The sequence below is a fragment of the Dicentrarchus labrax genome, unplaced genomic scaffold, assembly GCF_905237075.1.
Source record: "Dicentrarchus labrax unplaced genomic scaffold, dlabrax2021, whole genome shotgun sequence".
Taxonomy (NCBI): Eukaryota; Metazoa; Chordata; class Actinopteri; family Moronidae; genus Dicentrarchus; species Dicentrarchus labrax.
In genome coordinates, this window is record NW_026136718.1 from 9,817,206 (window position 1) to 9,845,152 (window position 27,947).

The following is a 27,947-nucleotide window of genomic DNA, read 5'->3' on the forward strand; positions in this document are numbered from 1 at the left end:
TAGTAAAATAACCCTAAAAACTCTGACTGGATTAAAATTGAACAGATTGAGGGGGAGCAAAATGAAATCATACAAAGATACAACAAAAGTATGACTTAAGAAAGGATCTCCTGTCATGTATCACCTCATTTGAACATTTTCTGTTCTACAAAAGGAACATTTCATTTTACATAAATGAAGAAGTTAGCATCTATATATCTATATGCAAAGTATTTCCTATTTCATATACTGATACCCCATTTAGAGTGTTGTTAGATATATACATTTTTAAAAACCTTTTTAAAATCCCTGCTGTCCCACCACTAGTTACTCTATTATGTTATGTTGCCCATTTATAACTGAACTCTTCAACAGCACAATACTACTCTTCCCCATACTTATTATTGTGCCTTGAAAAGCACAATAATAAGTATGGGGAAGAGTAGTATTGTGCTTTTCAAGGCACAATAATTATCTGCATTCCAAGAGAACAAAAATCAGGCCAAACTCAATGCCGCAATGTCATTTGTCAATGAAAAGCATAATACTACTCTTCCCCATACTTATTATTGTGCCTTGAAAAGCACAATACTACTCTTCCCCATACTTTTTCTTGGTCGCACGTACACAAAAAAGGTATCAAAACGTGCGGCTTGGTGAGGACATTAGTGCTATGACTTTTCTAAGCGTTTCGCCAAACAGTTTGCCGATAAATCGCCAAAAACCCGTCCAAAAAATGAATGGGTGTGTATTGCGAGAATGTTCAGCTGCCAGAGTGCGTGACATCATCGCTAGAGTGTGGGGAGAGTGAAACATTTGACAAAGAATAAATTTGTAAACTGCTCTCAAGGCCACAAATGTCACTCTACAGAAATAATTTATAGATAGAAACTTAGGTAAATCTGTTGGTGTCGTAGTGATACCACTGCTGAAGCTGTCAGACAAATAGTTTTGGCGGGAGACGCACTGATGCGCCAGCAACACCCTCTCACGGCCCCATCTACTCCCATGTTAAAATGTAGAGGAGAAATGTTTAAAGGAGCTCGTTGAACCTCTCCTCTCTCAATCTACCGAGGTCACATTTTTTTACTTTAGCCACTGAAACTCGGCAGTCCTATAGTCAACAAGATGACGACGCTCACGGTCTTTTCGGTTTTCATTTCGGTCGTTCCTGGCCATGGGTTCGAGGGGATTCACTTTAAATGTTTCTGTCTCTCTCAAGAGTCTCAAGTGCTGTGGTCTAGTTAGCTAGCTAAAGATAATTAGAAGGTATTAGAAGGCTAGCTAGCACATAACTGTAGAAACACAAGAAAAAAAACTCATCATATCTCAACAGTCTTCTTGTCAATTCGGCATCAATATAATACAGAAATACAAACTTTTTGGCCGACTTTGTCGCATCAACTCGTTACCAGCCTCACTATTTCAGTGGGAGAAGGCCGTAAGAATAGATGGAAAAAACAAGATTTGTCATTAAAATACATGTTGTTGTTAGTGGATCATGCGTACGCCGAATTAAACACAGGTGTCTCCCCTCATTGTACTGTAAACTACTCGGCAGTGTCAGTAATGTATGGGCCAGAGTCACAGGCCAGAGCAAGGCATAATCAAAATTTCTTTAGGAATTTTCTAGTTCAACTCTCTCACCTCCACGCACCAATTCCACTTCACCTTCAGTAACCACCCTATCTGCCTCAACTCCACGCACAATGACAGTAGCTCCTGTCGTGTCTTCAACCACCCAAACAACTGCCCACATACCTCCACTCACCTCGCAGACCCTCACCTCAGAGTCCTCAAATCAGACACTCAGTTCAAACACCACGTCTGGTAATGTATTCAGCCTCCGTTAACAGTGTTACTGGGAACATTAGCGTTGCATTCAGCATATTATCCTGAACCAGTAGTGCCATTGTGTGAGCTAAGACTATTGGCAGTAAAGTATTTCTACTTGAAGGTGACCTCCAGCATGCTCTCCTTCCTACAGCCTCTTGCATCTCTGCTAGATGTAGTGAAACAAGAACACGCCAACCACATCCTGACACACACTGTTTGACTGTCCTCTACCACCTCATTGCTATTATTATAAAGAACAAATGGACAAAACAGCTAAGAGCCTTTTTTTTTTGTTATGTTATTAGAAAAAAAGAAGTATTGTAATATCCAAATACAGAGTTTGATATAGATTATTTTTGGTTTATATTGAGCATAAATATTATTTTAAACAACATTGGTTTACGCTGTGATTTCGAATGACTAAGAATGAGGATATAACAAGGGAAGGTCCATCATCAGAGCCCATTGGCGCTTTACTATGAGCTAGTGATCTGTCCAAACTGAAACAAATTATATATGTGTGTGGAGGATCTGGCTTTCAGTGCAAAGCAGGAAATAGCGGTTTGCTGCCTGGAATAGCAAGTGTTGCTCTTTGCCGCAGTGTCATAGCAACCAGGTTGTACAGCGCTGCCTCACGCAGAACTTCAGATAAAAAATAGTCAATTTTTCCTCTTTTTGATAAAGGTTTGGCCCTGCTGAAAGACTTTTATTGGTCAGATGGAAGTGGACACTTTAATAAAACTTAACATATAGAACACATTTGTTGATGTTTTTTTTGTTTGTATCTTTTTTCTGTATACTGTGCAGTTTGACAAAAAAACAAAGCTGATCTCTTTTCTCTTTTGTAATTCCAGGTCAAAACACTGAAGGTGGGTGGTAAAACACAAGTTACCTTCTATACAACATTTAATTGTTATTATAATGAATACAATTTTTCATGCTAATTATGCTACCGGCTGCAGCTTCCCACTAGCTCACGCTGTCGCATCTCTTCACGGCCACAGCGGCACCGAAGCCAGCTAAATTTCATGAAATGAGTATGATCCTCAAATGTAAATAATGTCCTCTCACATATGCACAATGAGTGACAGAAGTATATTTATTCAGTAGTTGGGTTAACATTGGCCTCCATTTTAATGACCTGTCTCACCCAAGTTTTAATTGCAAACTACATGCAGAAACCTAACAGTTAGCAACATGATAAACAAAAAATGTTGCCCGCATATTGCATTTATTTTCTTATCTACACACAGTTATTTAAGTACAAAATATGTAAATGTCATGTGTGCTCATTTCAGAAAATTTTGCTTTTCCCAAGCAGCATGAAATGCTTATGTTGATATAGTAAGCAGCTACTGTGACATTCATATAGTGAATGGATGAATTTCTTAACTGGCTTGCTTTTAAGCTGAATTTAAGAATAACTACCGTAACAATAACTTAATGCATCATCTTTACCACAATTTAAGGATCCTCACATCATGTTACCCTATTCCAGTGAGGATACATAGTGTTTATAAAATGTATTAAGTTATATAGGCTACAGTAGTGGTGCATTGATTTCCTGCACAATGAAATGTTTTTCACGTCTCTGCTTCCTGTCTAATTTGTCTGAAATGTCTCAAACTAATGTTGTGATTGCTCATTTCCTAACCTCTTTTCATTTGTAGTTACGCTGTATCTGAGATCTGTTGTAATGATATTTAGATGTGTTTAATCTCATTTTGGGAAACTGCTAACTCTGACAAATTGAGTCTGGAGAATTTATAGTATAAAAGTTATTTTAGGATTAGAAAAAAGTCCTTCTGTGTAAAGTGTTTTTGCAAGGGGCTCAGTGTGTTACAAATGCAACTTTTCATCAAAGGAACAAGTAAGTCACCGAAACCTAATATTTCCTGATAGTGGGTGCAGTTTGAACATGATATTATCTGGAAAATTTGGTAAACTTGTTTCCTTCTTATCTACTGATCCTGGCTTGATAGAAATAAACTGTGAGAGTTTATCCCACAGTGAGAAATCTATAAAAACTTCAAATCAGTCTTTGTTAACTCTGGTTTAATAATAGTTACTTTATATATTTATATACAATATATCTTTATTGTTTAGTCAATTAGTTAATATATTGACTTAGATTTACTCTATGCAGAAGCTAAGCTACGTAGCTATTAGTGTAGCATTATATCAACACTGTACCACTGTTGACACAATTGTATGAAGGTTGGAAACCATTTAGAAAACCTTGATAGATTTTGCAATAGGAACCGGACAAAAACAGGAAGCATTTGAACTCAAAACAATAAATGCTCAACCGGATTCTATTTCTGCTGTTCTAGCTGTAAAGTACTACAACTACTTTCTCCCTCTAAATATTAATTAACCTGTTAAGCCCTAGCCACATTTTCAGAAAAAACGCCTAAAAAGACATACCCAAAGTAAATGAAGAATTGCTTCACAATTATAAGGGTTCATATGCATTTCCTTGGTATCTGGGGACATCTAGGGACCTCAGGGAATGTATTCCCACTGTCAGAAATAGTGTGTCTGTTATTATACCTGAGTAAATTGGAATAAAGCAAAGGGGAAATGTGAAATTTCTATCCTCGCCTATTTTTTCCCCCTATTTGAGAGAGGATAACACCATGCTAACAATAATTCCATGCACACAGATGCCACTGATCACCTTCAGCAACTCCTTGACTACAAATGTACCAAATTTGATAGAATTTCAGCAAAGGGCAAAGCCTCCACAAAGGTTTTAGTAAGGATAGGACCAGGCGGACATTCATTTGGTACCATTTGGCACAGTTTGGAACCAAAATTCATTATTCTTATTCTTTTTTATTATGATTATTGTTGTTCTTATTATATATTAGTTTTTTATATTTGTACATAGTTTACTGTAAACTATGTACAAATATAAAAAAACTAATCAATCCTGTAAACTATGTACAAATATAAAAACAAATATATAATAAGAACAACAATAATCATAATAAAAAGAATAAGAATAATGAATAATAAAGAATAAAACAATGAACTGTGTAATGTATAATGACATCACTGAGGCGAAAGTGAAAAAGCACACAAAAAATAAAAATAAAAACACAATAACAGGAATGTTCCTGAGGGATGCACTAGTTGAGTGCTGCGATTTCAAAGTTTTCACATCCTCAGATGATAGTCTTTGAAGCAGTTCCGGCTTGAGGTGAAACACAGAGCAACATCACACTTGCTGCAGTACACTGGTGTTGCCACTCTCTTCTCCACATGTCTGTCCTTGAATGCACGTGGACCATCCCAGAATACAGTATTACAGCCAAAAATATGTAGAAGTTCTCAACTGTAAAGGGAGACCATTTGAAATGCATACCTGATGCTTTTCTTCTGGCTGCATTGTCATTTGTGTTGTTGAGAATTGTGTGAATGGTGCTGGAGCTGAAGAAAAGCTTGAACAAGCTCAGTGGTGACCACGCTGCTGTCCTGTCAATCCTGGGCCCTGATGGATGCTTTGGTTCAAACTTTGGCAGTGGTGGCTCCACATCTGGCTCTTCTGGATTACACCACCACTCTTGGTCATCATCACCATCACCACGTCCAGAGGTAGCCTGCTTTGGCCGCTTACTGGCAGGTCCACGTCGTCTCTGCTGACCCCTCTTTGACTGTGATGGAGCTGGGGCTGGGGCAGGGGAGGGGGCTGGGGAGGGTGACACTCTTGTTGTAGATGCAGAGTCTCCCTGTGATCTGCGCGTCATGTATCTCGAAGAAGCAGAACTGCGCCTCGTCTTCCTTGCCGGTGGCAAAACTCCTCATCTTCATCATCCTCATCCTCACTAGAAAGAGGAGACGTAGCTTCAGCTGGAGGGCTGGAGGGCTGCAGTGTTGCTGGTGCCAGATGGACCTGGGGCCTCATCCAGTTGGTCATCCTCTTGGCTTTGGAGACAAATGGAGACAAATGATGAGAATCATTCCACAGAACAATACATCTGCCCAATTCATAATAACGTGTTTAGCCAAAAGAGATAAATCTTGAGCTACTATGTACAAATAGTGATTGAGTAACACAGCATAAATAATGAAAAAAAAAAAACAATTGTCCCACAGGCCTATCATACAAGCAGGTTGGTGAAATGAAATCAAAAACATAAAATTATAAGTCCCACTTTTAGGTATTATCAAATGTCTGCACATGCAGGACTAATGCCAGGTTGTAAAGGTTTTCAGGCTATGTGATAATAGTAAAAAAAAAAAAAATCACTAACATGAAATGAAACAGTAAAATATCAGATTTGGTGAAAGGTCAGGTTCGGGAAAAAAAACCCGCCATCTTGTCGATCGTCCCTTTACAAAAGATCAGCTGATCAAAGTGAGAGTGTAGGTGAAATAAAAAAATAATGTTTTCAGGCTATCTGATAATAGTAACAGAATCACTAACATGAAATAAATAAGTAAAATATCAGATTTTGTGAAAAACATGCCGACAAAACGCAAGTACAACAGAAAACAAAACTAATGTTACAGAAGTAGGCGCCACAATTTCGTGGCTCGTCCCTTTACTGGCTGGCGCTATTGTTTGAAAAGGTGAAATGAAACCAAAAAAGTCGCTATTGTCGGCAAAATTGCCAACACGTACTGCAAAGTTGTTCAAAATGTATAAGAAACACAATAACTAACTCATAAACTGGATCCCTGCTCAGCAGAAAATAGGTGTCATCGTCTTCATCATATTCAGCGCTGCTGCTATCAGATGCGTCTGTAACCTCGACATCACTTCTTCTCCGGATTTCGTCCAAGGCCTCCAGTATTGTGAATCTTTTTTGTTTTTGCTTCTCCGCCATCGTAAAACTACCTAAACTACCTAAAACTACAATACTTGAAAGTGCTCGCGCGTAATGCGTAAAGACCGCTTGTATCGACAATCGTTACGCATGGAAAGATTGCGCGAAGTTACCTGGGTTACTTATAGTCTCATAGGAGTGTGACATCTCGTTGGAAAGCTCGCGATACGTAGAATATCACTGCAGTGTCATTAAATCTGAAATACCAACACACGACCAGTAGGTGGAAGCAAAAGACCGTGTTTGAAATCGAGCAGTGAGGACGCTGTCTCTGCAATCTAGGCCACTATGGCGTCTTTTTTGATCGGATAACTGTATGGATACACTCAAAATGACCAAGAAAGGGTAAGGAAACAATATTTGTCGCTGTTGATGACAATTGCTTTGTTATTTGATGGAATATTGAGACATAAACACAGAATTTCACATTTTGACGATAAAATGCTAAATTTTGCTGCATCTTTGCATCGCGGCTGACATGAGCTGGTTAGGTCGGATTATGTTTTGCTTGGTATCAGCAGAAACATGAGCTTATCTAGTTTAATTTGACACCTAACATGACTGAGTCGAGCGAGCGGATATATGTGTACTGCTGCGTTTCATTTCGACTGTCCCTTATATTCACATTATATTACTTTTTTAGTTAATTGTTTAAATTATTGCCAAACAAACTGTGTTTGAGAAAAATACACTTGGACTGCTGTTTTGGTAGAGTTGAAGCCTCGTCTTTTGGAAACATTTGAAGAAAAAAAAACACCACAGCGTTTTATTAACTTTTTACAGGCAGTAAAGCATTGTAGCGCTCGCCGGACCCTGTACCGGGTCCGTCGGGTCTAACAGGCACTCAGTGCTATGATTTTTTTAATCATCTCTTGTCCTTTTCTCTTACCTTCACCACCTACCACATGAGGCACTTTTTAATGTTGTTGAAACTGCCATTGTGGCATTGAGTTTGGCCTGATTTTTGTTCTCTTAGAATGCAGATAATTCAACTCTCTCACCTCCACGCACCTATTCCACTTCACCTTCAGTAACCACCCTATCTGCCTCAACTCCACCCACCATGACAGAAGCTCCTGTCGTGTCTTCAGTCACCCAAACAACTGCCCACATACCTCCACTCACCACGCAGACCCTCACCTCAGAGTCCTCAAGTCAGACACTCAGTTCAAACACCACGTCTGGTAATGTATTCAGCCTCCGTTAACAGTGTTACTGGGAACATTAGCGTTGCATTCAGCATATTATCCTGAACCAGTAGTGCCATTGTGTGAGGTAAGACTATTGGCAGTAAAGTATTTCTACTTGAAGGTGACCTCCAGCATGCTCTCCTTCCTACAGCCTCTCCTCTTCCTGCAAACACCTCATCCTCACCCACAGACACTTCAACCAGCAGGGAACCAGACTCTCAAACAAACCAAACTCACAATGCGACCTCGCCTCCAACCACTGCGCCCAACACCACAGTCATTACAACCATCCCAGGTTGGAACAATTAACAACCCAACTCTATTTCTTCTTATATTAGATTGTGTTTAGACAACAGCTACTAACACTAGTATAGGATACGGTTTATACAAGTACATAAAATACAGACACATGCTTCACTTGAAGTAGCTCTGTATACTCTGCTCGAGTATTTCAAAGTTTTATAATAATGTATCAATATTTTGTTGTTTCCTTTTCTAATGTCAATTGAATGTGTTCTTCAGCCAGCACACCAGCCCCTCCACCTCCACAGTGTGAGTATCAATATTTCTCTCCAGGATTACAGTTTTAGAGAGTGTTTGCATTTTACTTACCTATTTAGTTATGTTAGCTGCACAATTAGACATCGGCACTGTGAAATTGGCAGCAACACATGTAGCTCCTCCAGTGACAGGCATTAGCAAGAGGTCCTGATTAAAATACAGGGCTTTATTGCTGGTCAACCCGTGAGAACTGGGTTAAAGACATAGAAAATACATTAACAAAAATAATGCTGTATGCATGTCTCATACATCTTGTGTTATAACCAAGCATATATACAGCTAGACACTTTACAGTTTGATTGAATAAACCGAAAATGACACAATAATCAATTACACCTTCACAGCAGATAAACAGCCAACAAACCTCATTGCTGCTTATCACGAAGACTACATAAGTTAACTTACGTAATTATGACAACAACAGTGGGGCAGGTTTTCAAAGTTTCAAAGTGTTTCACCCAAAACACTCGGGCCGAACAAATAATTGATAAATTTAGCTGTAAACATACAGCTAGACGGAATTAATTATTTGTTCCGCCCCAGTGTTTCACCCGAGTGCCTTTTAGCTCTGGGGTGAAACATTGAAAACTTGCCCGCGAAAGAGAATCCCGTTTCGACTGTTGTTGTCATAAGTACATAAGTTAACTTATGTACTCTTCGTGATAAGTATTAGTAAATAGTATTACGATTGTTTATAAAATATGAATTTTATTTTGAATTTTTTCTTCTGGCTTTATTTTGAAAGTGTAACCGGACGTTGCTTATTTATTATTCTAATTCAGTCCACCTGGACGTGGGTAAATAAATGTGTTGTTGCTAACTTGAAGGTGCCACAGTCTCATATCAATCAAACATCCCTGGTCGTCCAAAAGTGATTCTAATCAACTGACCAAGTAACTGTCTGAGATTAAAAAATGTCATCAGGTGGTTTGTATTAACTAAGAGATTTCATAATTCTGTTGGTTTTGTGTGCAGGTGATTACACTGTTGTACCGATCAAGTTTGGCCTCGAGATTACATTGACCAAAGGATCTACTGCTGGTAACTACATCATAAAGGTAAAAGAAGGCAGACTAGAGAAAGAAACGACAATCATCCATCAGGACTCCAATCAAACCTCATCACATAACATCAAACACCTGAAGCCCTGTACTGCATATGAGCACAGTGTGGCATTTATTGATAGTACTGGAGAGCAAACAACCTGTAACAGCACTGGAAATGAAACTATAACAACACCTGGAATGAGTGAGTAAAAATAATTGATACTGTTGAATTGCATCTTATTTTCTTTTCATTCATAAAAAATGAGACTGTTTGTAAAACAGGAAGACATTTGTGCATCACTTGTATATTTCAGAGGAAACGGACATTGATGATGTCAGCTGCATCCCTGGATATGTTTGTTACCGGAGTGAATGGAACATCAGGTCTTCATTTTCAACACCAAATACTATTCTAGCTGTGCCATGCCAAAGTGACAGGAACGCAATCTGCATCAAACCTGGTTACAATGACATTTGCTCCGATTTGACGACAAACTTCACATCAGAGAAACTGTGTGAACTCTTCCTTTATCAAAACCAAAAGCATCATTGTTGGTATGTACAGTAGAGTCCTCCTGTATTTTGAATTATATTTGGTGCCGACCTTACTCAATAATCTTTAATGTATGTGCCGTTTTTTTCTTTGACAGATTTTTTAAATCCAAGTGAAATAAATCAGATGGCTCCAACTGGACTTCCTGCGGAAATAAAACCAACATTACCTCCAAACTGTGATCTCACTGTTGATTACACCTGTCAGGGTAAGTGGAGAGAAGTCTGCCAAAAACATTATGAATGGATTTATATGGTAATAGAGGCAATATGCACCATTAGATGCTCTCACTGTACTAAGATCACAGTTCAGAGGCACTGAGGTACAAATACCAGTTGCTGAAGAAACGTTGTCATCCTTGTGTCTCCTCAGAAAATGGAAATCCCAACAACACCAAGCAATTGTCGGAGCTGGAGCCGTTCACAGACTACAGCTGTACTGGTCAGATCAAGAACCTGATCAGTGATGTCATCATAACAAACACACCTGCTATCAAGTTCAACATTAAGTGTGGTATGTGATATTCACTTTACCTCAGTGCAATCTTAAGAACAATAAGATAACTATGGATAAAAGGACAACACCAGATACTCAGTGTTACTGATTTATAATGTGTTCTAACAGATATTGAAATAACCGACCGGATTACGACAGCAAACGATACCTCCATTAATCTGAGTTGGACCACAACCAGTAGGAACTGTAAAGATCTTACCAATCTTCCGAAGCTTTCTTATCACTGCAGTTGTGGGACGAAACACAGTGGTAAGTAAAATGATTTAGATTCACTCTTTGATTATTAAGCATTTCAAGATAATTTTACTTGTCAGTTTACCTAAATAGTGAAATATACTGTGGACATTTGAATCATCCATGGAACATATATATAGAGAGATTGTTTGATTGATTGATATCCAGTTTGTTATCACTTAATAGGTAACTTAACCAACAAAACAATCTGCTGTTGTATTTTCCCTTAATTGTGTCTTTGTTGCCTTGTTATTCAATCAAACACAACAGGCAAACGACAAGCTACAGTTAACAAACAAGGAGGAACATGTTCTTTTACTGATCTGAAACCATTCACCGTCTATACCTGTAAAGTCCAACCCACCTACAACAACAAGGACGTTGGCCCATCAACTGAAATTAGACAGAAAACTGACATTGGAGGTAAGTGTACAAAATTGATCTTTTGGTGAAAATTACAGTCAGCACCTGAATAATACAAACAGACTATATCCTGACTACTTATTTATTAAGGTTGTGTATTTCATATATAGTTGAATATCCAGTTAAAACAACTGTGTGGCAGTAAAAGTAAATACTTTCTGAAACACTTTCTAAGACCATACAGAGTTGAAACTGTTTTGGAAGAATTTTGGCAGAAAACTGACTCTTGTACAAGAAATATAGATACTAAATGAATTTGGAACATCATTTATAATTAATTATGTTTGTATTATTTTAGATAATTATAGTCGTTTTAATTCTAAATGCATTTTTTGTATTCATATTATATATTTATATACACCCATATGTATTTATATAAATGGTGTAATTTATCTATTTATGCCAATATTCTGTCGGTTTACGGTATAAGAAGATCTCACTTGAAGACATTATAATGAACATTACATTGTAGCTCCAGTCATTAGTGAAGAAGAGGCCATGGACACAAGATGTACCAGGAATGCACAGTAGACTTTAAATTCCAATAATAGTGATTATTCTCAGTGTTGCTCTAGAAATCAATCAGGTTCAGTCAGTTCTGATCAGTTTATTTATCACAGGTACTGTGGTGAATAAAGTCTGCAGTGTGGTAACAGAGTATTATAATATTATAGACTTTGTTAGTGTTAAATTGTAATGAATACATTACATTTATGAAACTCATTTAAATGGATTAATTAATTTTACATTCACTATAAATGCTGAATTAAAAAACTGTTACTAAATTAAAACAATTAAACATAAAACATAAAATTATGTTTATGTTAAAAATAAAACATAACATTTTCCAAATAACTATTCTCTTTTCTTTTGCTTTTAGGAATTAATTTGTAAAATAATTACTTTAAAATGGAATCAAGAAATTTACTTTGAGTACCATTTTGTTTAACTGGTTTTAAACTGTTCTTATGGTTGTATCTAACAGAAAATATGTTGTTTTTCTTCACTCTCTTACAGTACCAACAGAAGTTACTAACCTGAAGGTGGATCTTGTGGAGCATAATGTGATTAAAGTAACCTGCCATCGTGTAAAAGATTTAAATGGACCTGAGGAGAAATACATTGCATGTCTTAATGATTGTCATGACAAGAACCTTAAACAAGAAAAGAATAAATGTGAATTTGAATTCAAAGATCTAAGCTACTTAACAACCTACAAAGTGAAGGTTTGTATAATCCTATTTTTTGGTTTCTACATTATTCCAACTTTATTGCTTATATTTCTTTAAATGCTAAACTTCCTGATAAACAGATTTTCTGTCTTTCCAGGTGACTATTTTCAATGGAAGAAGGGAGAGCAAACCAGTGATGAAGGTCATTGACACTTCATGTATGTGCAGTTCTAATTAATACCACAAATTGTCTCATATTGTTCAGATTGACATATAGAACATTTTCTATACATTGTATCTTTAACATAAATGCTACCACATTAATATTTTTCTCCCATCATTTTACAGATAATGACAAAGCTCTGATTGGGTCTCTGGTCTTCCTCATCATCCTCATACCTGTGGCTCTGCTTTTCAACAAGATTTACATTTGGAAGTGCAGAAAGTCCCCGTAAGGATCACTCTGCATCTGATCTGCTGCATCAATTGTCTCATTGCTTCTGCTTTGCTTTACAGTAATGACTTTACAGCTGAAGAAATATGTCGTACATGAGTTTTACTCGACTCGATCATTCTGCACCATCAATGACAGATGTACCGTCGCATTACTGCGATTATTGCCAGAAAACAGTGAATACTAGTTTTTTGGCTGTGCCGTGACAATTTGAGGGCCATGTATATATACATAATACATTTCAGACAGTAAATGTAGAGCAATATATTAATTAAGAAGTACTTTTGGACGCATCCACAGTTTACAGTGTGTAGCCCATCATAAAATATTCTATATTATTTCCAATAAACTTTTATTCTCTCTTTTCTCCACAGTGATGTGAACGACGACATGATGCTTGACTCAGAAGCCAGTGAGTACATTTAAGCTTTCTCGGTTTTACTACAGTTGTCTTTGGGTAGGTAACAAAACAGCAGTCACATTCAGCAGTGACAAATTACTTTCATATTTTAGCAGTTAGGTTAAAACTGTAATGCCTGAACCATGAAATAATTGCCAGGAAATTAAAAATTTTGAAACTGGAGTGTTTATTGAACTACTGACTAATTGTTAAAAAATAAATTAAATATCAATTTGGATATATGAGTTTTAATTTGTTATTTTTGCTACATCCGGTATTTTTGTGCAATTTATTGCTCACAGTTTGTTTATCTTAAACAAACAAAAACATATAAAACACAACATTTTAACCCATTAAGCTTTCACTTTCCTTTAAAATTTTCCTCAAGTAATTTCAAACATACAAAACATTTTTTTTTCCATTTTTCACAACAACGTCATACATATTATGCATTCACTGTATGTGTCTGATTGCATACATCAGGTTTTTCAGAAAAAAAATATCACACTGTTTAGGTCTCAAAAACTCATGTATCAAATATGATACACTTGTCATTACAGGGTTAAATTATGTGTTACCAATTAGGAAGAGTGCAGCAGGAAGAGCACTTTTGAATAATATGTTATCAACAATCTCTTTGCTGAGGAGTAACAAACATCATGTTGTAATATTTCCTTTTTGTTTGTTGTTGTAGTTTATGTCAATGCACGACCTCCAGGATGGCGTCATAGAGAAGCTCGCTGATGAAGAAGGTCTAATGGAGCTGCCTACCAAATCATCATTTACTCCTTCTGCTTGTGTTGTTCAGCATGTAGTAGGTCTTTTTGACATCTTAGAAATTACTCTAAAATGTAATTATCTTTTGTTATCAGCTAATAGCTCCAATATTATGCTTGTGTTTGTTTTAGTTATAGCGTGTCTGTCGCGTTGATGTGCACATTGTAATATGTAAGAAACCAGCCTGCTTTTATTCCCATGTCATCAAATACCAAGTTTTGTCATGCCCCTCAACTACGGTTTCCCCCACCATTAAAAACATGCACGTTAGCTTAATTCTCAAGTCAGTGCCTTTGATCAAGGTACTTGCTTAGATGGAGTTGGTCCCCTGGCACTGTACAGCGGCAGCCCACTGCTCATTGTACTTAGGGAGGGTTAAATGCAGAGGATGATGTGTTGAACTGTATGACTGTACAGTATTTGTAATAAAAATAAGTTCTATTCTATTTAACAAATTAGATTTTCTTTTCTTTTAAACACATTTGAAGGGGATTTCAGAAAATCAAAATAAACAAATTGATTTAAAATACAAATAACCATAAGCGAACCTGCTTTGTGCTGACAGGAAAAATGCAAAACATCTTACTGGTATTAATGAGCACTGCATGATAGGAAATGTGCATTATTATCAATTTTCCCGATAATGAAATTACAGCTAATAAATTTTTTTGATTTTTTTGAGTTTTTTTAATGAACTTTCTTTGAAAAAATTAAAGAGCATTTGAAGAGTCAGAATTGGTATTTTTTTTTGTTAATAATAATGATGTCACAATGTTAGATTTGGTTTGAACAGAGCTCTGGAATATTAAATCATCCATTTTAGCTATTTATTCTTTAGAAACCTAATCTGTGTAAAGGAATCAGTGCATACAATACGCATAACAGGACAGACAACCAAAAAAAAAAAAAAAAGTAGAAAACATACAAGTGCAGTTTAAAATGTTTAAAATGTCCACCAGTGAGGTTAGGGTTTCCTAAGAATGTTCATAAATAAATAATAAATTGGGTCCAAGCACCCAAACAGGCAGTAATGAGTCTGATGGAAGTAGACACAAAGCTTCACAAACACTGACTGGTTTAAGATTTAAAAAATTAGGGGATGCTCTTCAAATGAAACACATATAACACAAATTAAGATCTTAGAGAATAGCAACAAAAACACACAAAAAGTATTTCAGATAATGATTATTAGTTAACATAGAGGAGAGGAGAGGAGAACGGCTGAAGAATAGGCCACAGGTAGTTGATCAAATTTATTTATCTGTACATATATATGTTTGACTTTTCTCTTTGGTATCTCAGCTGAGGACATAAGTTAGGTAGTTACGCTGTGTTTGACTCACTACACGACAATGAGCCGTGATTATAGTAATAATAGTAACACTAGTAGTAGTAATAATAATAATAGCAATAATAATAATAATTATAATAACAATAATATCAGTAATATTAGCAGTGGGAGTTAAGCAGGACCATGGCAGGATGCTCCACCAGGATCCATGAGAACCTGCGAGATGAGGAAGCACAAGAACTCTGGGGAAGAAGTGAAGTTAGTAACATGTATTAATGGGACATTAATGTGTGCAGAAAGAGAGAGGATGAGAGGAGCTCAGTGCATAATGGGAAATCCCCCAACAGTCTAGGCCTTTAGCAGCATAACTAAGGGATGGTTCCAGACTCACCTGAGCAACTTTATACAGGGGAAATTTGAACGCTTTTCTAAGTTCCTGTCAGTACCTGTGCTGCAGCATTCTGAATTAACAGGATGTGTGACAGGACGTGTCTAATTTTGATAATGTTAGGTAAATTAAAAAAGGCAGTCCTAGTTTGCTTAATATGTGCATAAAGGACATATCCTGATCAAAGATAACGCCAAGATTCCTGACAGTGGTGCTGGAGGCCAAAGTAATATTAATGGTCAATGGTATCAATTGCAGCACTAATATCTAACAATACAAGTACAGAGACAAATCCATTGTCGGAAGCAATTAAAAGGCCGTTATTAACTTTAACCAGTGCTGTCTCTGTTCTGTGATGAATCCTCTAAATCCTGACTGAAAATCCTCAAATAAGCTGTTGCTATGCCAATACAACTACACCGCAAACTTACACAGCAACGGTTACAATCACAACATTTTGTCGACACAGAATGTCTTTCTGGTGGGTCAAATGTATCCACTGGACCATAATGAGAACTAGGTTTTGACTTTTTTTCATGGTTTTACCAGCAAAATCAGTAATACCTTGTTTAAGTTGAACCAAGGAGAAAATGTTTTTGGTGTCAGTGACTAAGGTAAACAGCAGACTTAAAACTGCTTTTGTTACAGCATCTACAACTCCTTCTAGGTTGTCAAAAAAAGAGACATTCTGAATGTTTTCAAAGACAAAACAAAAGTGCCAAAATGACTTACATTCAAAGCATTGTGGAGACATTTGCCCATGTTTTCTACCCTCTCCATGATCAGACATGATCACTAATGCCACTAATTGGAAAATTCTTCATTCCAATTTTACCATTGTTCTCAAAGTCTTTTTTGTGCTGTGTAGTGACCACATGTCTCATGGTACGCAACAGGTCATTTTTAAGGATATTTGCGTTGATTACCTGTTTTGAGGTTAAGTAACAGGCTTTTTTTTAAGTTTACAATTTTCCAGTATATCTGCTTTAAATAGCATCTGCTGAAGAACGGCTTTACTTCACCACAAAGACAGAGGACATGCGTTTTAAAGCCATACAAACACATCACTGAGTTACAATACATCGACTTTCAGTGCTGTAACATTATTAGGGTCTAAGGAATGGGAGGTCCATCTGACAAAAAAAACATTATCTCTCTAATCTAAAAGTTGTGATGCATTTATGGTGAAACAGTTTAGTCAGACTTAGGGTTACCATCCTAAAGGGCACCACATGACGTTTTAAACAGTGGAAGGGCACCCTAGAGGGCACTTTATTGTGGCTTATCTAACAACAGAGAGATTTTTCTGCATTCTTTCATACATGGTGGCACCAGGGTAGCCACATTTTGGGAAATGCTTTGGTAGAGCCACAAAGCAAGTGTTACATTTTTTTCTAATTTTACAAAGAATAGGGTGTCCTTTATCCAATAGGTATGAAGGACAAGAATTAAATTAGAGTTTCAAACCAGCTGTGCACTGAGCATGTGTCAAGCCAAAAGACAGGAAATGATGTTTTCAAACACCACATGTACCACACTTACAGCAAATGTGAGACATGACAGACATTTACTAATACCGTTAATCACAAAACAGGAAGGACACCTTCTTTGTGTGAACATCTTCTCTTGGTCCCCACTTGACTTGCATGCACCCTACCGCCTGGATATGGCAGGTCTCTGGTGTCTGAAGATCCTGCTGCTTTGGGCTGGAATCATCGGTTTGGCCGACTGTAAGTAAGCATCTTCAATATCAACGTAATGGGCTTTTTTAATAAAAGGGATTATGGAAATAAAAAGGTTTTGTGATGTCATATGCTGACAGGAAAAATGGAAACCATCATAAAGGTATTAATAAGCACTGTACAACAAAATCAAATGTATACCATATTTATTTAACATTTAACATTTTAAGGCCCATGTATGATTACCTTTTATGTCTCGCCTCATTTGAACATTTTCTGATCTTCAAAACCATGTGAAACTACAAACTGCAATTTATATTCACATTTAATTCCAATGCAGGAAGTAATGAGACATTAACGCAAAAGAACAGGTTGAAATTTAATTTTTACGTATTTTCTTAAATAATGGGAAAAAAGGAAAATACTCCAGTGTTTATAATATTTATTAAGTTATATACAGTAGTGATTCGTTGTTTTACCACACAATGAAACGTATTCACCTTTTTGCTTCCTACTTTGTCGGAAACATTTTCTGATCTTCAAAACGAACACTTAATTTTACATGAATGATGTAGAGGTTAGAGACACAGGATTTTCTTTCAAAACACAACATGCTTTATATAGCACCTTGTATGCAAAGTATTTCCTGAAAAACATACTTTTATTCTAAGTGAACCTTGCTAGATTTGCTGTTTCTCAGCAACCAGAGCTCACCACTTATTTTGAACTTTGACAAAATTTTAATCTCGGGGATTTAAATTTTCATGTGGAAATTAAACACAATGCTAAAAATTGGGAACTATCGACTTAACTGTGCGCACAATGTTTCATGTCCAACTCACAACCGTGGCCATACCTTAGGCTATATACAGTGTTGCTTGAAAGTGTGTCAACCTCCGGAGCATTTTGGAGTTTCTATTGTTTTGGCATTACTCTTTTTATATGAAATAACAGGTGTATGTTTATCAATTCCATATACGTTTTTGAGGAAATCACTTGTGTAGTAAAAGGACTGTATTTTTATATTTGTATATTTTTATATTTCAATCATGTGGCACAGAATTGTTTGCTAAATTAACCAATGAAATGACAGACTCGAAACAGGTCAAACCAGGTTAGTTTTACCAAAGTGAACGCATACAGGTCAATCATGCTGAGAGTAGTGTTGCACAAATAATCACAATATTATCTTCCTTCTCGGGAAGAGGGTAACAGCACATTTGTCTGAGGAATGCTATAATATAAATCTAAAAAAATGACTTCCACTGGTCCACTGTAAGGCTGACTGAAAGTTTTCAGCAGCACTGTATATATTATTTACTCGTGGTCTGACCATTGCTTGATGCAGAGGATTTAGGTCCAAAATTGCCACAAGCCACCAACTAGAAGATAAATCAGCCATAAGAAGCATATCCATCCACCTAAAGTCATTTTTCATATAATTTTTTACTATGGTCACATAAACCGAATGAATAGTTCATTTGTTTCATGCGCAACTTGTCGACGTTGGTCTTTTGTTCTTTCACAAAGTGTCAGATTCAGCACTCGTACCAGCAGTAGTGAGATGAGTTTCATCTCTGACCACAGTTAATATTTCCTGTATATCAAATAAACTGAGGCTTAGTACCGTAGGAGGGAAACAGACAAACTCAGAGACAGATCAAAGTGTGGTAACAAACGAAGCACAGCAGCAGCAGCTTCCGTCACCTTACCCTGTTCAGCCACAGTACTGCTGTGTACTAGAGGCTTTTAGGCAGCACTCACAGTCCAATAGCGAACCAGTGAAGTGAATTATCTCTGTAAACAGCTGTATTGATTCACATTTAAGAATATTGGTTGCCCTGTACTTTGTTGCATTTATTGATAGTACTGGCAAAGTAATATCATGTGACTCTCACACACCACTTCTGGTAATGTATTCAGCCTCCGTTTACAGTTCCACTGGGAGAATTTGCGTTGCATTCAGCATGTTATCCTGAACTAGTAGTGCCATTGTATCAGATAAGACTTCAATAAGACACTTCAACCAGCAGGGAACCAGACTCTCACACAAACCAAACTCACAACGCGACCTCGCCTCCAACCACTGCGCCCAACACGCCAGTCATTACAACCATCCCAGGTTGGAATGTTCTAATTTACAACCCAACTCTATTTCTTCTTATATTAGATTGTGTTTAAACTGTGTTATTCATAGACAACAGCTACTAACACTAGTATAGGATACGGTTTATACAAGTACATAAAATACAGACACATGCTTCACTTGAAGTAGCTCTGTATACTCTGCTCGAGTATTTCAGAGTTTTATAATATTATATCAATATTTTGTTGTTTCCTTTTCTAATGTCAATTGAATGTGTTCTTCAGCCAGCACACCAGCCCCTCCACCTCCACAGTGTGAGTATCAATATTTCTCTCCAGTATTACAGTTTCACTTTGCAATGAATGTAATTAAAGTAGATTTGTACATGTATGTATGTAATGAGTGCAGAGTGTTTGGATTTTACTTAGTTTCAACTCAGGAACATGTTCAACATCTGTTCTCATTCCCAACGTGTCAAAAACTGCAGCTTGGTCAGTGGCCCTACACTTCAGGAAGTGATGCTGTAGGTACACTTCTAGCGTCACTTTTGGACGTGCAGAGATGTTTGATTGATAGGAGACCGTGGCACCGTCAAGTTAGCAACAACACATTTACCCACGTCCAGGTGGACTGAATTAGGATAATGAATAAGCAACGTCCGGTTACACTTATAAAATAAAGCCAGAAGAGAAACGTTTCATATTTTATGAACAATCATAATGCTGACACTAAAGACACTAGTGGTTTCTTCCTATCTCATGAATACAAATCATGTTGCCACATTATTAGGATAAAAAAGTATAAAGTGAAGTTAGTTAGTTAGCTGCACAATTAGACATCGGCACTGTGAAATTAGCAGCAACACATGTAGCTCCTCCAGTGACAGGCATTAGCAAGAGGTCCTGATTAAAATACAGGGCTTTATTGCTGGTCAACCCGTGAGAACTGGGTTAAAGACATAGAAAATACATTAACAAAAATAATGCTGTATGCATGTCTCATACATCTTGTGTAATAACCAAGCATATATACAGCTAGACACTTTACAGTTTGATTGAATAAACCGAAAATGACACAATAACCAATTACACCTTCACAGCAGATAAACAGCCAACAAACCTCATTGCTGCTTATCACGAAGACTACATAAGTTAACTTACGTAATTATGACAACAACAGTGGGGCAGGTTTTCAAAGTTTCAAAGTTTCACCCGAAACACTCGGGCCGAACAAATAATTGATAAATTTAGCTGTAAACATACAGCTAGACGGAATTAATTATTTGTTCCGCCCCAGTGTTTCACCCGAGTGCCTTTTAGCTCTGGGGTGAAACATTGAAAACTTGCCCGCGAAAGAGAATCCCGTTTCCACTGTTGTTGTCATAAGTACATAAGTTAACTTATGTACTCTTCGTGATAAGTATTAGTAAATAGTATTACGATTGTTCATAAAATATGAATTTTATTTTGAATTTTTTCTTCTGGCTTTATTTTGAAAGTGTAACCGCACGTTGCTTAATTATTATCCTAATTCAGTCCACCTGGACGTGGGTAAATAAATGTGTTGTTGCTAACTTGACGGTGCCACAGTCTCATATCAATCAAACATCCCTGCTCGTCCAAAAGTGATTCTAATCAACTGACCAAGTAACTGTCTGAGATTAAAAAATGTCATCAGGTGGTTTGTATTAACTAAGAGATTTCATAATTCTGTTGGTTTTATGTGCAGGTGATTACACTGTTGTACCGATCAAGTTTGGCCTCGAGATTACATTGACTACAGGATCTACTGCTGGTAGCTACATCATAAAGGTAAAAGAAGGCAGACTAGAGAAAGAAACGACAATCATCCATCAGGACTCCAAGGAAACCTCATCACATAACATCAAACACCTGAAGCCCTGTACTGCATATGAGCACAGTGTGGCATTTATTGATAGTGCTGGAGAGCAAACAACCTGTAACAGCACTGGAAATGAAACTATAACAACACCTGGAATGAGTGAGTAAAAATAATTGATACTGTTGAATTGCATCTTATTTTCTTTTCATTCATAAAAAATGAGACTGTTTGTAAAACAGGAAGACATTTGTGCATTACTTGTATATTTCAGAGGAAACGGACATTGATGATGTCAGCTGCATCCCTGGATATGTTTGTTACCGGAGTGAATGGAACATCAGGTCTTCATTTTCAACACCAAATACTATTCTAGCTGTGCCATGCCAAAGTGACAGGAACGCAATCTGCATCAAACCTGGTTACAATGACATTTGCTCCGATTTGACGACAATCTTCACATCAGGAAACTGTGTGAACTCTTCCTTTATCAAAACCAAAAGCATCAGTGTTGGTATGTACAGTAGAGTCCTCCTGTATTTTGAATTATATTTGGTGCCGACCTTACTTAATAATCTTTAATGTATGTGCCGTTTTTTTCTTTGACAGATTTTTTAAATGCAAGTGAAATAAATCAGGTGGCTCCAACTGGACTTCCTGTGGAAATAAAACCAACATTACCTCCAAACTGTTATCTCACTGTTGATTACACCTGTCAGGGTAAGTGGAGAGAAGTCTGTCAAAAACATTATGAATGGATTTATATGGTAATAGAGGCAATATGCACCATTAGATGCTCTCACTGTACTAAGATAACAGTTCAGAGGCACCGAGGTACAAATACCAGTTGATGAAGAAACATTGTCATCCTTGTGTCTCCTCAGAAAATGGAAATCCCAACAACACCAAGCAATTGTCGGAGCTGGAGCCGTTCACAGACTACAGCTGTACTGGTCAGATCAAGAACATCATTGATGTCATCATAACAAACACACCTGCTATCAAGTTCAGCATTGAGTGTGGTATGTGATATTCACTTTACCTCAGTGCAATCATAAGAACAATAACATAACTATGGATAAAAGGACAACACCAGATACTCAGTGTTACTGATTTCTAATGTGTTCTAACAGATATTGAAATAATAACTGACCGAAGTATGAAACCAACCGATACCTCCTTTAATCTGAGTTGGACCACAACCAGTGAGAACTGTAAAGATCTTCCCAATCTTCCGAAGCTTTCTTATCACTGCAGTTGTGGGACGAAACACAGTGGTAAGTAAAATGATTTAGATTCACTCTTTGATTATTAAGCATTTCAAGATAATTTTACTTGTCAGTTTACCTAAATAGTGAAATATACTGTGGACATTTGAATCATCCATGGAACATATATATAGAGAGAGTTTGATTGATTGATATCCAGTTTGTTATCACTTAATAGGTAACTTAACCAACAAAACAATCTGCTGTTGTATTTTCCCTTAATTATGTCTTTGTTGCCTTGTTATTCAATCAAACACAACAGGCCAACGACAAGCTACAGTTAACAAACAAGGAGGAACATGTACTTTTACTGGACTGGAAGCATTCACCGTCTATACCTGTAAAGTCCAACCCACCTACAACAACAAGGACGTTGGCCGATCAACTGAAATTAGACCGAAAACTGACATTGGAGGTAAGTGTACAAAATTGATCTTTTGGTGAAAATTACAGTCAGCACCTGAATAATACAAACTATAGACTATATCCTGACTACTTATTTATTAAGGTTGTGTATTTCATATATAGTTGAATATCCAGTTAAAACAACTGTGTGGCAGTAAAAGTAAATTTTCTAAGACCATACAGAGTTGAAACTGTTTTGGAAGAATTTTTGCAGAAAACTGACTCTTGTACAAGAAATATAGATAATAAATGAATTTGGAACATCATTTATAATTAATTATGTTGTATTATTTTAGATAATTATAGTCATTTTAATTCTAAGTGCATTTTTTGTATTCATATTATATATTTATATGCACCCATATGTATTTATATAAATGGTGTAATTTATCTATTTTTGCCAATATTCTCTCGGTTTACGGTATAAGAAGATCTCACTTGAAGACATTATAATGAACATTACATTGTAGCTCCAGTCATTAGTGAAGAAGAGGCCATGGACACAAGATGTACCAGGAATGCACAGTAGATTTTAAATTCCAATAATAGTGATTATTGTCAGTGTTGCTCTAGAAATCAATCAGGTTCAGTCAGTTCTGATCAGTTTATTTATCACAGGTACTGTGGTGAATAAAGTCTGCAGTGTGGTAACAGAGTATTATAATATTATAGACTTTGTTAGTGTTAAATTGTAATGAATACATTACATTTATGAAACTCATTTAAATGGATTAATTAATTTTACATTCACTATAAATGCTGAATTAAAAAACTGTTACTAAATGAAAACAATTAAACATAAAACATAAAATTATGTTTATGTTAAAAATAAAACATAACATTTTCCAAATAACTATTCTCTTTTCTTTTGCTTTTAGGAATTAATTTGTAAAATAATAACTTTAAAATGGAATCAAGAAATTTACTTTGAGTACCATTTTGTTTAACTGGTTTTAAACTGTTCTTATGGTTGTATCTAACAGAAAATATGTTGTTTTTCTTCACTGTCTTACAGTACCAACAGAAGTTACTAACCTGAAGGTGGATCTTGTGGAGCATAATGTGATTAAAGTAACCTGCCATACTGTAAACAATTTTAATGGACCTAAGAAGATATACATTGCATGTCTTAATGATTGTCATGACAAGAACCTTAAACAAGAAAAGAATAAATGTGAATTTGAATTCAAAGATCTAAGCTACTTAACAACCTACAAAGTGAAGGTTTGTATAATCCTATTTTTTGGTTTCTACATTATTCCAACTTTATTGCTTATATTTCTTTAAATGCTAAACTTCCTGATAAACAGATTTTCTGTCTTTCCAGGTGACTGGTTTCAATGGAAGAAGGGAGAGCAAACCAGTGATGAAGGTCATTGACACTTCATGTATGTGCAGTTCTAATTAATACCACAAATTGTCTCATATTGTTCAGATTGACATATAGAACATTTTCTATACATTGTATCTTTAACATAAATGCTACCACATTAATATTTTTCTCCCATCATTTTACAGATAATGACAAAGCTCTGATTGGGTCTCTGGTCTTCCTCATCATCCTCATACCTGTGGCTCTGCTTTTCTACAAGATTTACATTCGGAAGTGCAGAAAGTCCCAGTAAGGATCACTCTGCATCTGATCTGCTGCATCAATTGTCTCATTGCTTCTGCTTTGCTTTACAGTAATGACTTTACAGCTGAAGAAATATGTCGTACATGAGTTTTACTCGACTCGATCATTCTGCACCATCAATGACAGATGTACCGTCGCATTACTGCGATTATTGGCAGAAAACAGTGAATACTAGTTTTTTGGCTGTGCCGTGACAATTTGAGGGCCATGTATATATACATAATACATTTCAGACAGTAAATGTAGAGCAATGTATTAATTAAGAAGTACTTTTGGACGCATCCACAGTTTACAGTGTGTAGCCCATCATAAAATATTCTATATTATTTCCAATACACTTTTATTCTCTCTTTTCTCCACAGTGATGTGAACGACGACATGATGCTTGACTCAGAAGCCAGTGAGTACATTTAAGCTTTCTTGGTTTAATTACAGTTGTCTTTGAGTAGGTAACAAAACAGCAGTCACATTCAGCAGCGACAAATTACTTTCATATTTTAGCAGTTAGGTTAAAACTGTAATGCCTCAACCATGAAATAATTGCCAGGAAATTAAAAAAATTTGAAACTGGAGTGTTTATTGAACTACTGACTAATTATTAAAAAATAAATTAAATATCAATTTGGATATATGAGTTTTAATTTGTTATTTTTGCTACATCCGGTATTTTTGTGCAATTTATTGCTCACAGTTTGTTTATCTTAAACAAACAAAAACATATAAAACACAACATTTTAACCCATTAAGCTTTCACTTTCCTTTAAAATTTTCCTCAAGTAATTTCAAACATACAAAACAATTTTTTTCCATTTTTCACAACAACGTCATACATATTATGCATTCACTGTATGTGTCTGATTGCATACATCAGGTTTTTCAGGAAAAAAATATCACACTGTTTAGGTCTCAAAAACTCATGTATCAAATATGATACACTTGTCATTACAGGGTTAAATTATATGTTACCAATTAGGAAGAGTGCAGCAGGAAGAGCACTTTTGAATAATATGTTATCAACAATCTCTTTGCTGAGGAGTAACAAACATCATGTTGTAATATTTCCTTTTTGTTTGTTGTTGTAGTTTATGTCAATGCACGACCTCCAGGATGGCGTCATAGAGAAGCTCGCTGATGAAGAAGGTTTAATGGAGCTGCCTACCAAATCATCATTTACTCCTTCTGCTTGTGTTGTTCAGCATGTAGTAGGTCTTTTTGACATCTTAGAAATTACTCTAAAATGTAATTATCTTTTGTTATCAGCTAATAGCTCCAATATTATGCTTGTGTTTGTTTTAGTTATAGCGTGTCTGTCGCGTTGATGTGCACATTGTAATATGTAAGAAACCAGCCTGCTTTTATTCCCATGTCATCAAATACCAAGTTTTGTCATGCCCCTCAACTACGGTTTCCCCCACCATTAAAAACATGCACGTTAGCTTAATTCTCAAGTCAGTGCCTTTGATCAAGGTACTTGCTTAGATGGAGTTGGTCCCCTGGCACTGTACAGCGGCAGCCCACTGCTCATTGTACTTAGGGAGGGTTAAATGCAGAGGATGATGTGTTGAACTGTATGACTGTACAGTATTTGTAATAAAAATAAGTTCTATTCTATTTAACAAATTAGATTTTCTTTTCTTTTAAACACATTTGAAGGGGATTTCAGAAAATCAAAATAAACAAATTGATTTAAAATACAAATAACCATAAGCGAACCTGCTTTGTGCTGACAGGAAAAATGCAAAACATCTTACTGGTATTAATGAGCACTGCATGATAGGAAATGTGCATTATTATCAATTTTCCCGATAATGAAATTACAGCTAATAAATTTTTTGGATTTTTTTGAGTTTTTTTAATGAACTTTCTTTGAAAAAATTAAAGAGCATTTGAAGAGTCAGAATTGGTATTTTTTTTTGTTAATAATAATGATGTCACAATGTTAGATTTGGTTTGAACAGAGCTCTGGAATATTAAATCATCCATTTTAGCTATTTATTCTTTAGAAACCTAATCTGTGTAAAGGAATCAGTGCATACAATACGCATAACAGGACAGACAACCAAAAAAAAAAAAAAAAGAGTAGAAAACATACAAGTGCAGTTTAAAATGTTTAAAATGTCCACCAGTGAGGTTAGGGTTTCCTAAGAATGTTCATAAATAAATAATAAATTGGGTCCAAGCACCCAAACAGGCAGTAATGAGTCTGATGGAAGTAGACACAAAGCTTCACAAACACTGACTGGTTTAAGATTTAAAAAATTAGGGGATGCTCTTCAAATGAAACACATATAACACAAATTCAGATCTTAGAGAATAGCAACAAAAACACACAAAAAGTATTTCAGATAATGATTATTAGTTAACATAGAGGAGAGGAGAGGAGAGGAGAACGGCTGAAGAATAGGCCACAGGTAGTTGATCAAATTTATTTATCTGTACATATATAGATGTTTGACTTTTCTCTTTGGTATCTCAGCTGAGGACATAAGTTAGGTAGTTACGCTGTGTTTGACTCACTACACGACAATGAGCCATGATTATAGTAATAATAGTTACTGTAGTAGTAATAATAATAATAATAATAATTATAATAACAATAATATCAGTAATATTAGCAGTGGGAGTTAAGCAGGACCATGGCAGGATGCTCCCCCAGGATCCATGAGAACCTGCGAGATGAGGAAGCACAAGAACTCTGGGGAAGAAGTGAAGTTAGTCACATGTATTAATGGGACATTAATGTGTGCAGAAAGAGAGAGGATGAGAGGAGCTCAGTGCATAATGGGAAATCCCCCAACAGTCTAGGCCTTTAGCAGCATAACTAAGGGATGGTTCCAGACTCACCTGAGCAACTTTATACAGGGGAAATTTGAACGCTTTTCTAAGTTCCTGTCAGTACCTGTGCTGCAGCATTCTGAATTAACAGGATGTGTGACAGGACGTGTCTAATTTTGATAATGTTAGGTAAATTAAAAAAGGCAGTCCTAGTTTGCTTAATATGTGCATAAAGGACATATCCTGATCAAAGATAACGCCAAGATTCCTGACAGTGGTGCTGGAGGCCAAAGTAATATTAATGGTCAATGGTATCAATTGCAGCACTAATATCTAACAATACAAGTACAGAGACAAATCCATTGTCGGAAGCAATTAAAAGGCCGTTATTAACTTTAACCAGTGCTGTCTCTGTTCTGTGATGAATCCTCTAAATCCTGACTGAAAATCCTCAAATAAGCTGTTGCTATGCCAATACAACTACACCGCAAACTTACACAGCAACAGTTACAATCACAACATTTTGTCGACAGAATGTCTTTCTGGTGGGTCAAATGCATCCACTGGACCATAATGAGAACTAGGTTTTGACTTTTTTTCA

General features: G+C 36.3%; 3 protein-coding genes across 3 annotated transcripts in view; all 3 read left to right on the forward strand.

The window, feature by feature from the left end:
* The window catches only part of LOC127349794 (receptor-type tyrosine-protein phosphatase C-like), a 61,110-nt gene that overhangs the window by 10,870 nt on the left and 22,293 nt on the right, over positions 1–27,947 (forward strand). The window contains exon 3 of the mRNA XM_051375696.1: positions 19,708–19,737. The gene's annotated coding sequence lies outside the window, so the exon portion shown is untranslated. The remainder of the gene's footprint in view (positions 1–19,707; positions 19,738–27,947) is intronic.
* Positions 1,619–26,191, forward strand: LOC127349793 (receptor-type tyrosine-protein phosphatase C-like). Its single transcript, XM_051375694.1, has 14 exons — positions 1,619–1,809; positions 7,992–8,135; positions 8,363–8,392; positions 9,377–9,649; positions 21,537–21,776; positions 21,872–21,982; positions 22,147–22,284; positions 22,396–22,539; positions 22,793–22,945; positions 23,951–24,159; positions 24,263–24,323; positions 24,454–24,556; positions 24,934–24,971; positions 25,654–26,191. Exons 1-14 carry the CDS (start codon positions 1,689–1,691, stop codon positions 25,701–25,703), a joined length of 1,815 nt encoding a protein of 604 aa, XP_051231654.1. The 5' UTR covers positions 1,619–1,688; the 3' UTR covers positions 25,704–26,191.
* LOC127349795 (receptor-type tyrosine-protein phosphatase C-like) lies at positions 9,768–14,431 on the forward strand. The gene is made up of 10 exons (XM_051375697.1): positions 9,768–10,002; positions 10,098–10,208; positions 10,373–10,513; positions 10,625–10,765; positions 11,021–11,173; positions 12,191–12,399; positions 12,503–12,563; positions 12,694–12,796; positions 13,174–13,211; positions 13,894–14,431. The coding sequence occupies exons 2-10, from the start codon at positions 10,127–10,129 to the stop codon at positions 13,941–13,943; spliced, it is 978 nt and encodes a 325-aa protein (XP_051231657.1). The 5' UTR covers positions 9,768–10,002; positions 10,098–10,126; the 3' UTR covers positions 13,944–14,431.

What these genes read in the sequence shown, in the direction of transcription:
- LOC127349793 (XM_051375694.1), top strand. Translation starts at nt 1,689, where the DNA reads ATGACAGTAGCTCCTGTCGTGTCTTCAACCACCCAAACAACTGCCCAC. An exon ending in AGTCATTACAACCATCCCAG is followed by an intron (nt 8,136 to 8,362) that starts GTTGGAACAATT and finishes TGTGTTCTTCAG; the next exon opens with CCAGCACACCAGCCCCTCCA. An exon ending in TTGTGGGACGAAACACAGTG is followed by an intron (nt 22,540 to 22,792) that starts GTAAGTAAAATG and finishes CAAACACAACAG; the next exon opens with GCCAACGACAAGCTACAGTT.
- LOC127349795 (XM_051375697.1), top strand. Translation starts at nt 10,127, where the DNA reads ATGGCTCCAACTGGACTTCCTGCGGAAATAAAACCAACATTACCTCCA. An exon ending in CAAGTTCAACATTAAGTGTG is followed by an intron (nt 10,514 to 10,624) that starts GTATGTGATATT and finishes GTGTTCTAACAG; the next exon opens with ATATTGAAATAACCGACCGG. An exon ending in GAAGGTCATTGACACTTCAT is followed by an intron (nt 12,564 to 12,693) that starts GTATGTGCAGTT and finishes ATCATTTTACAG; the next exon opens with ATAATGACAAAGCTCTGATT.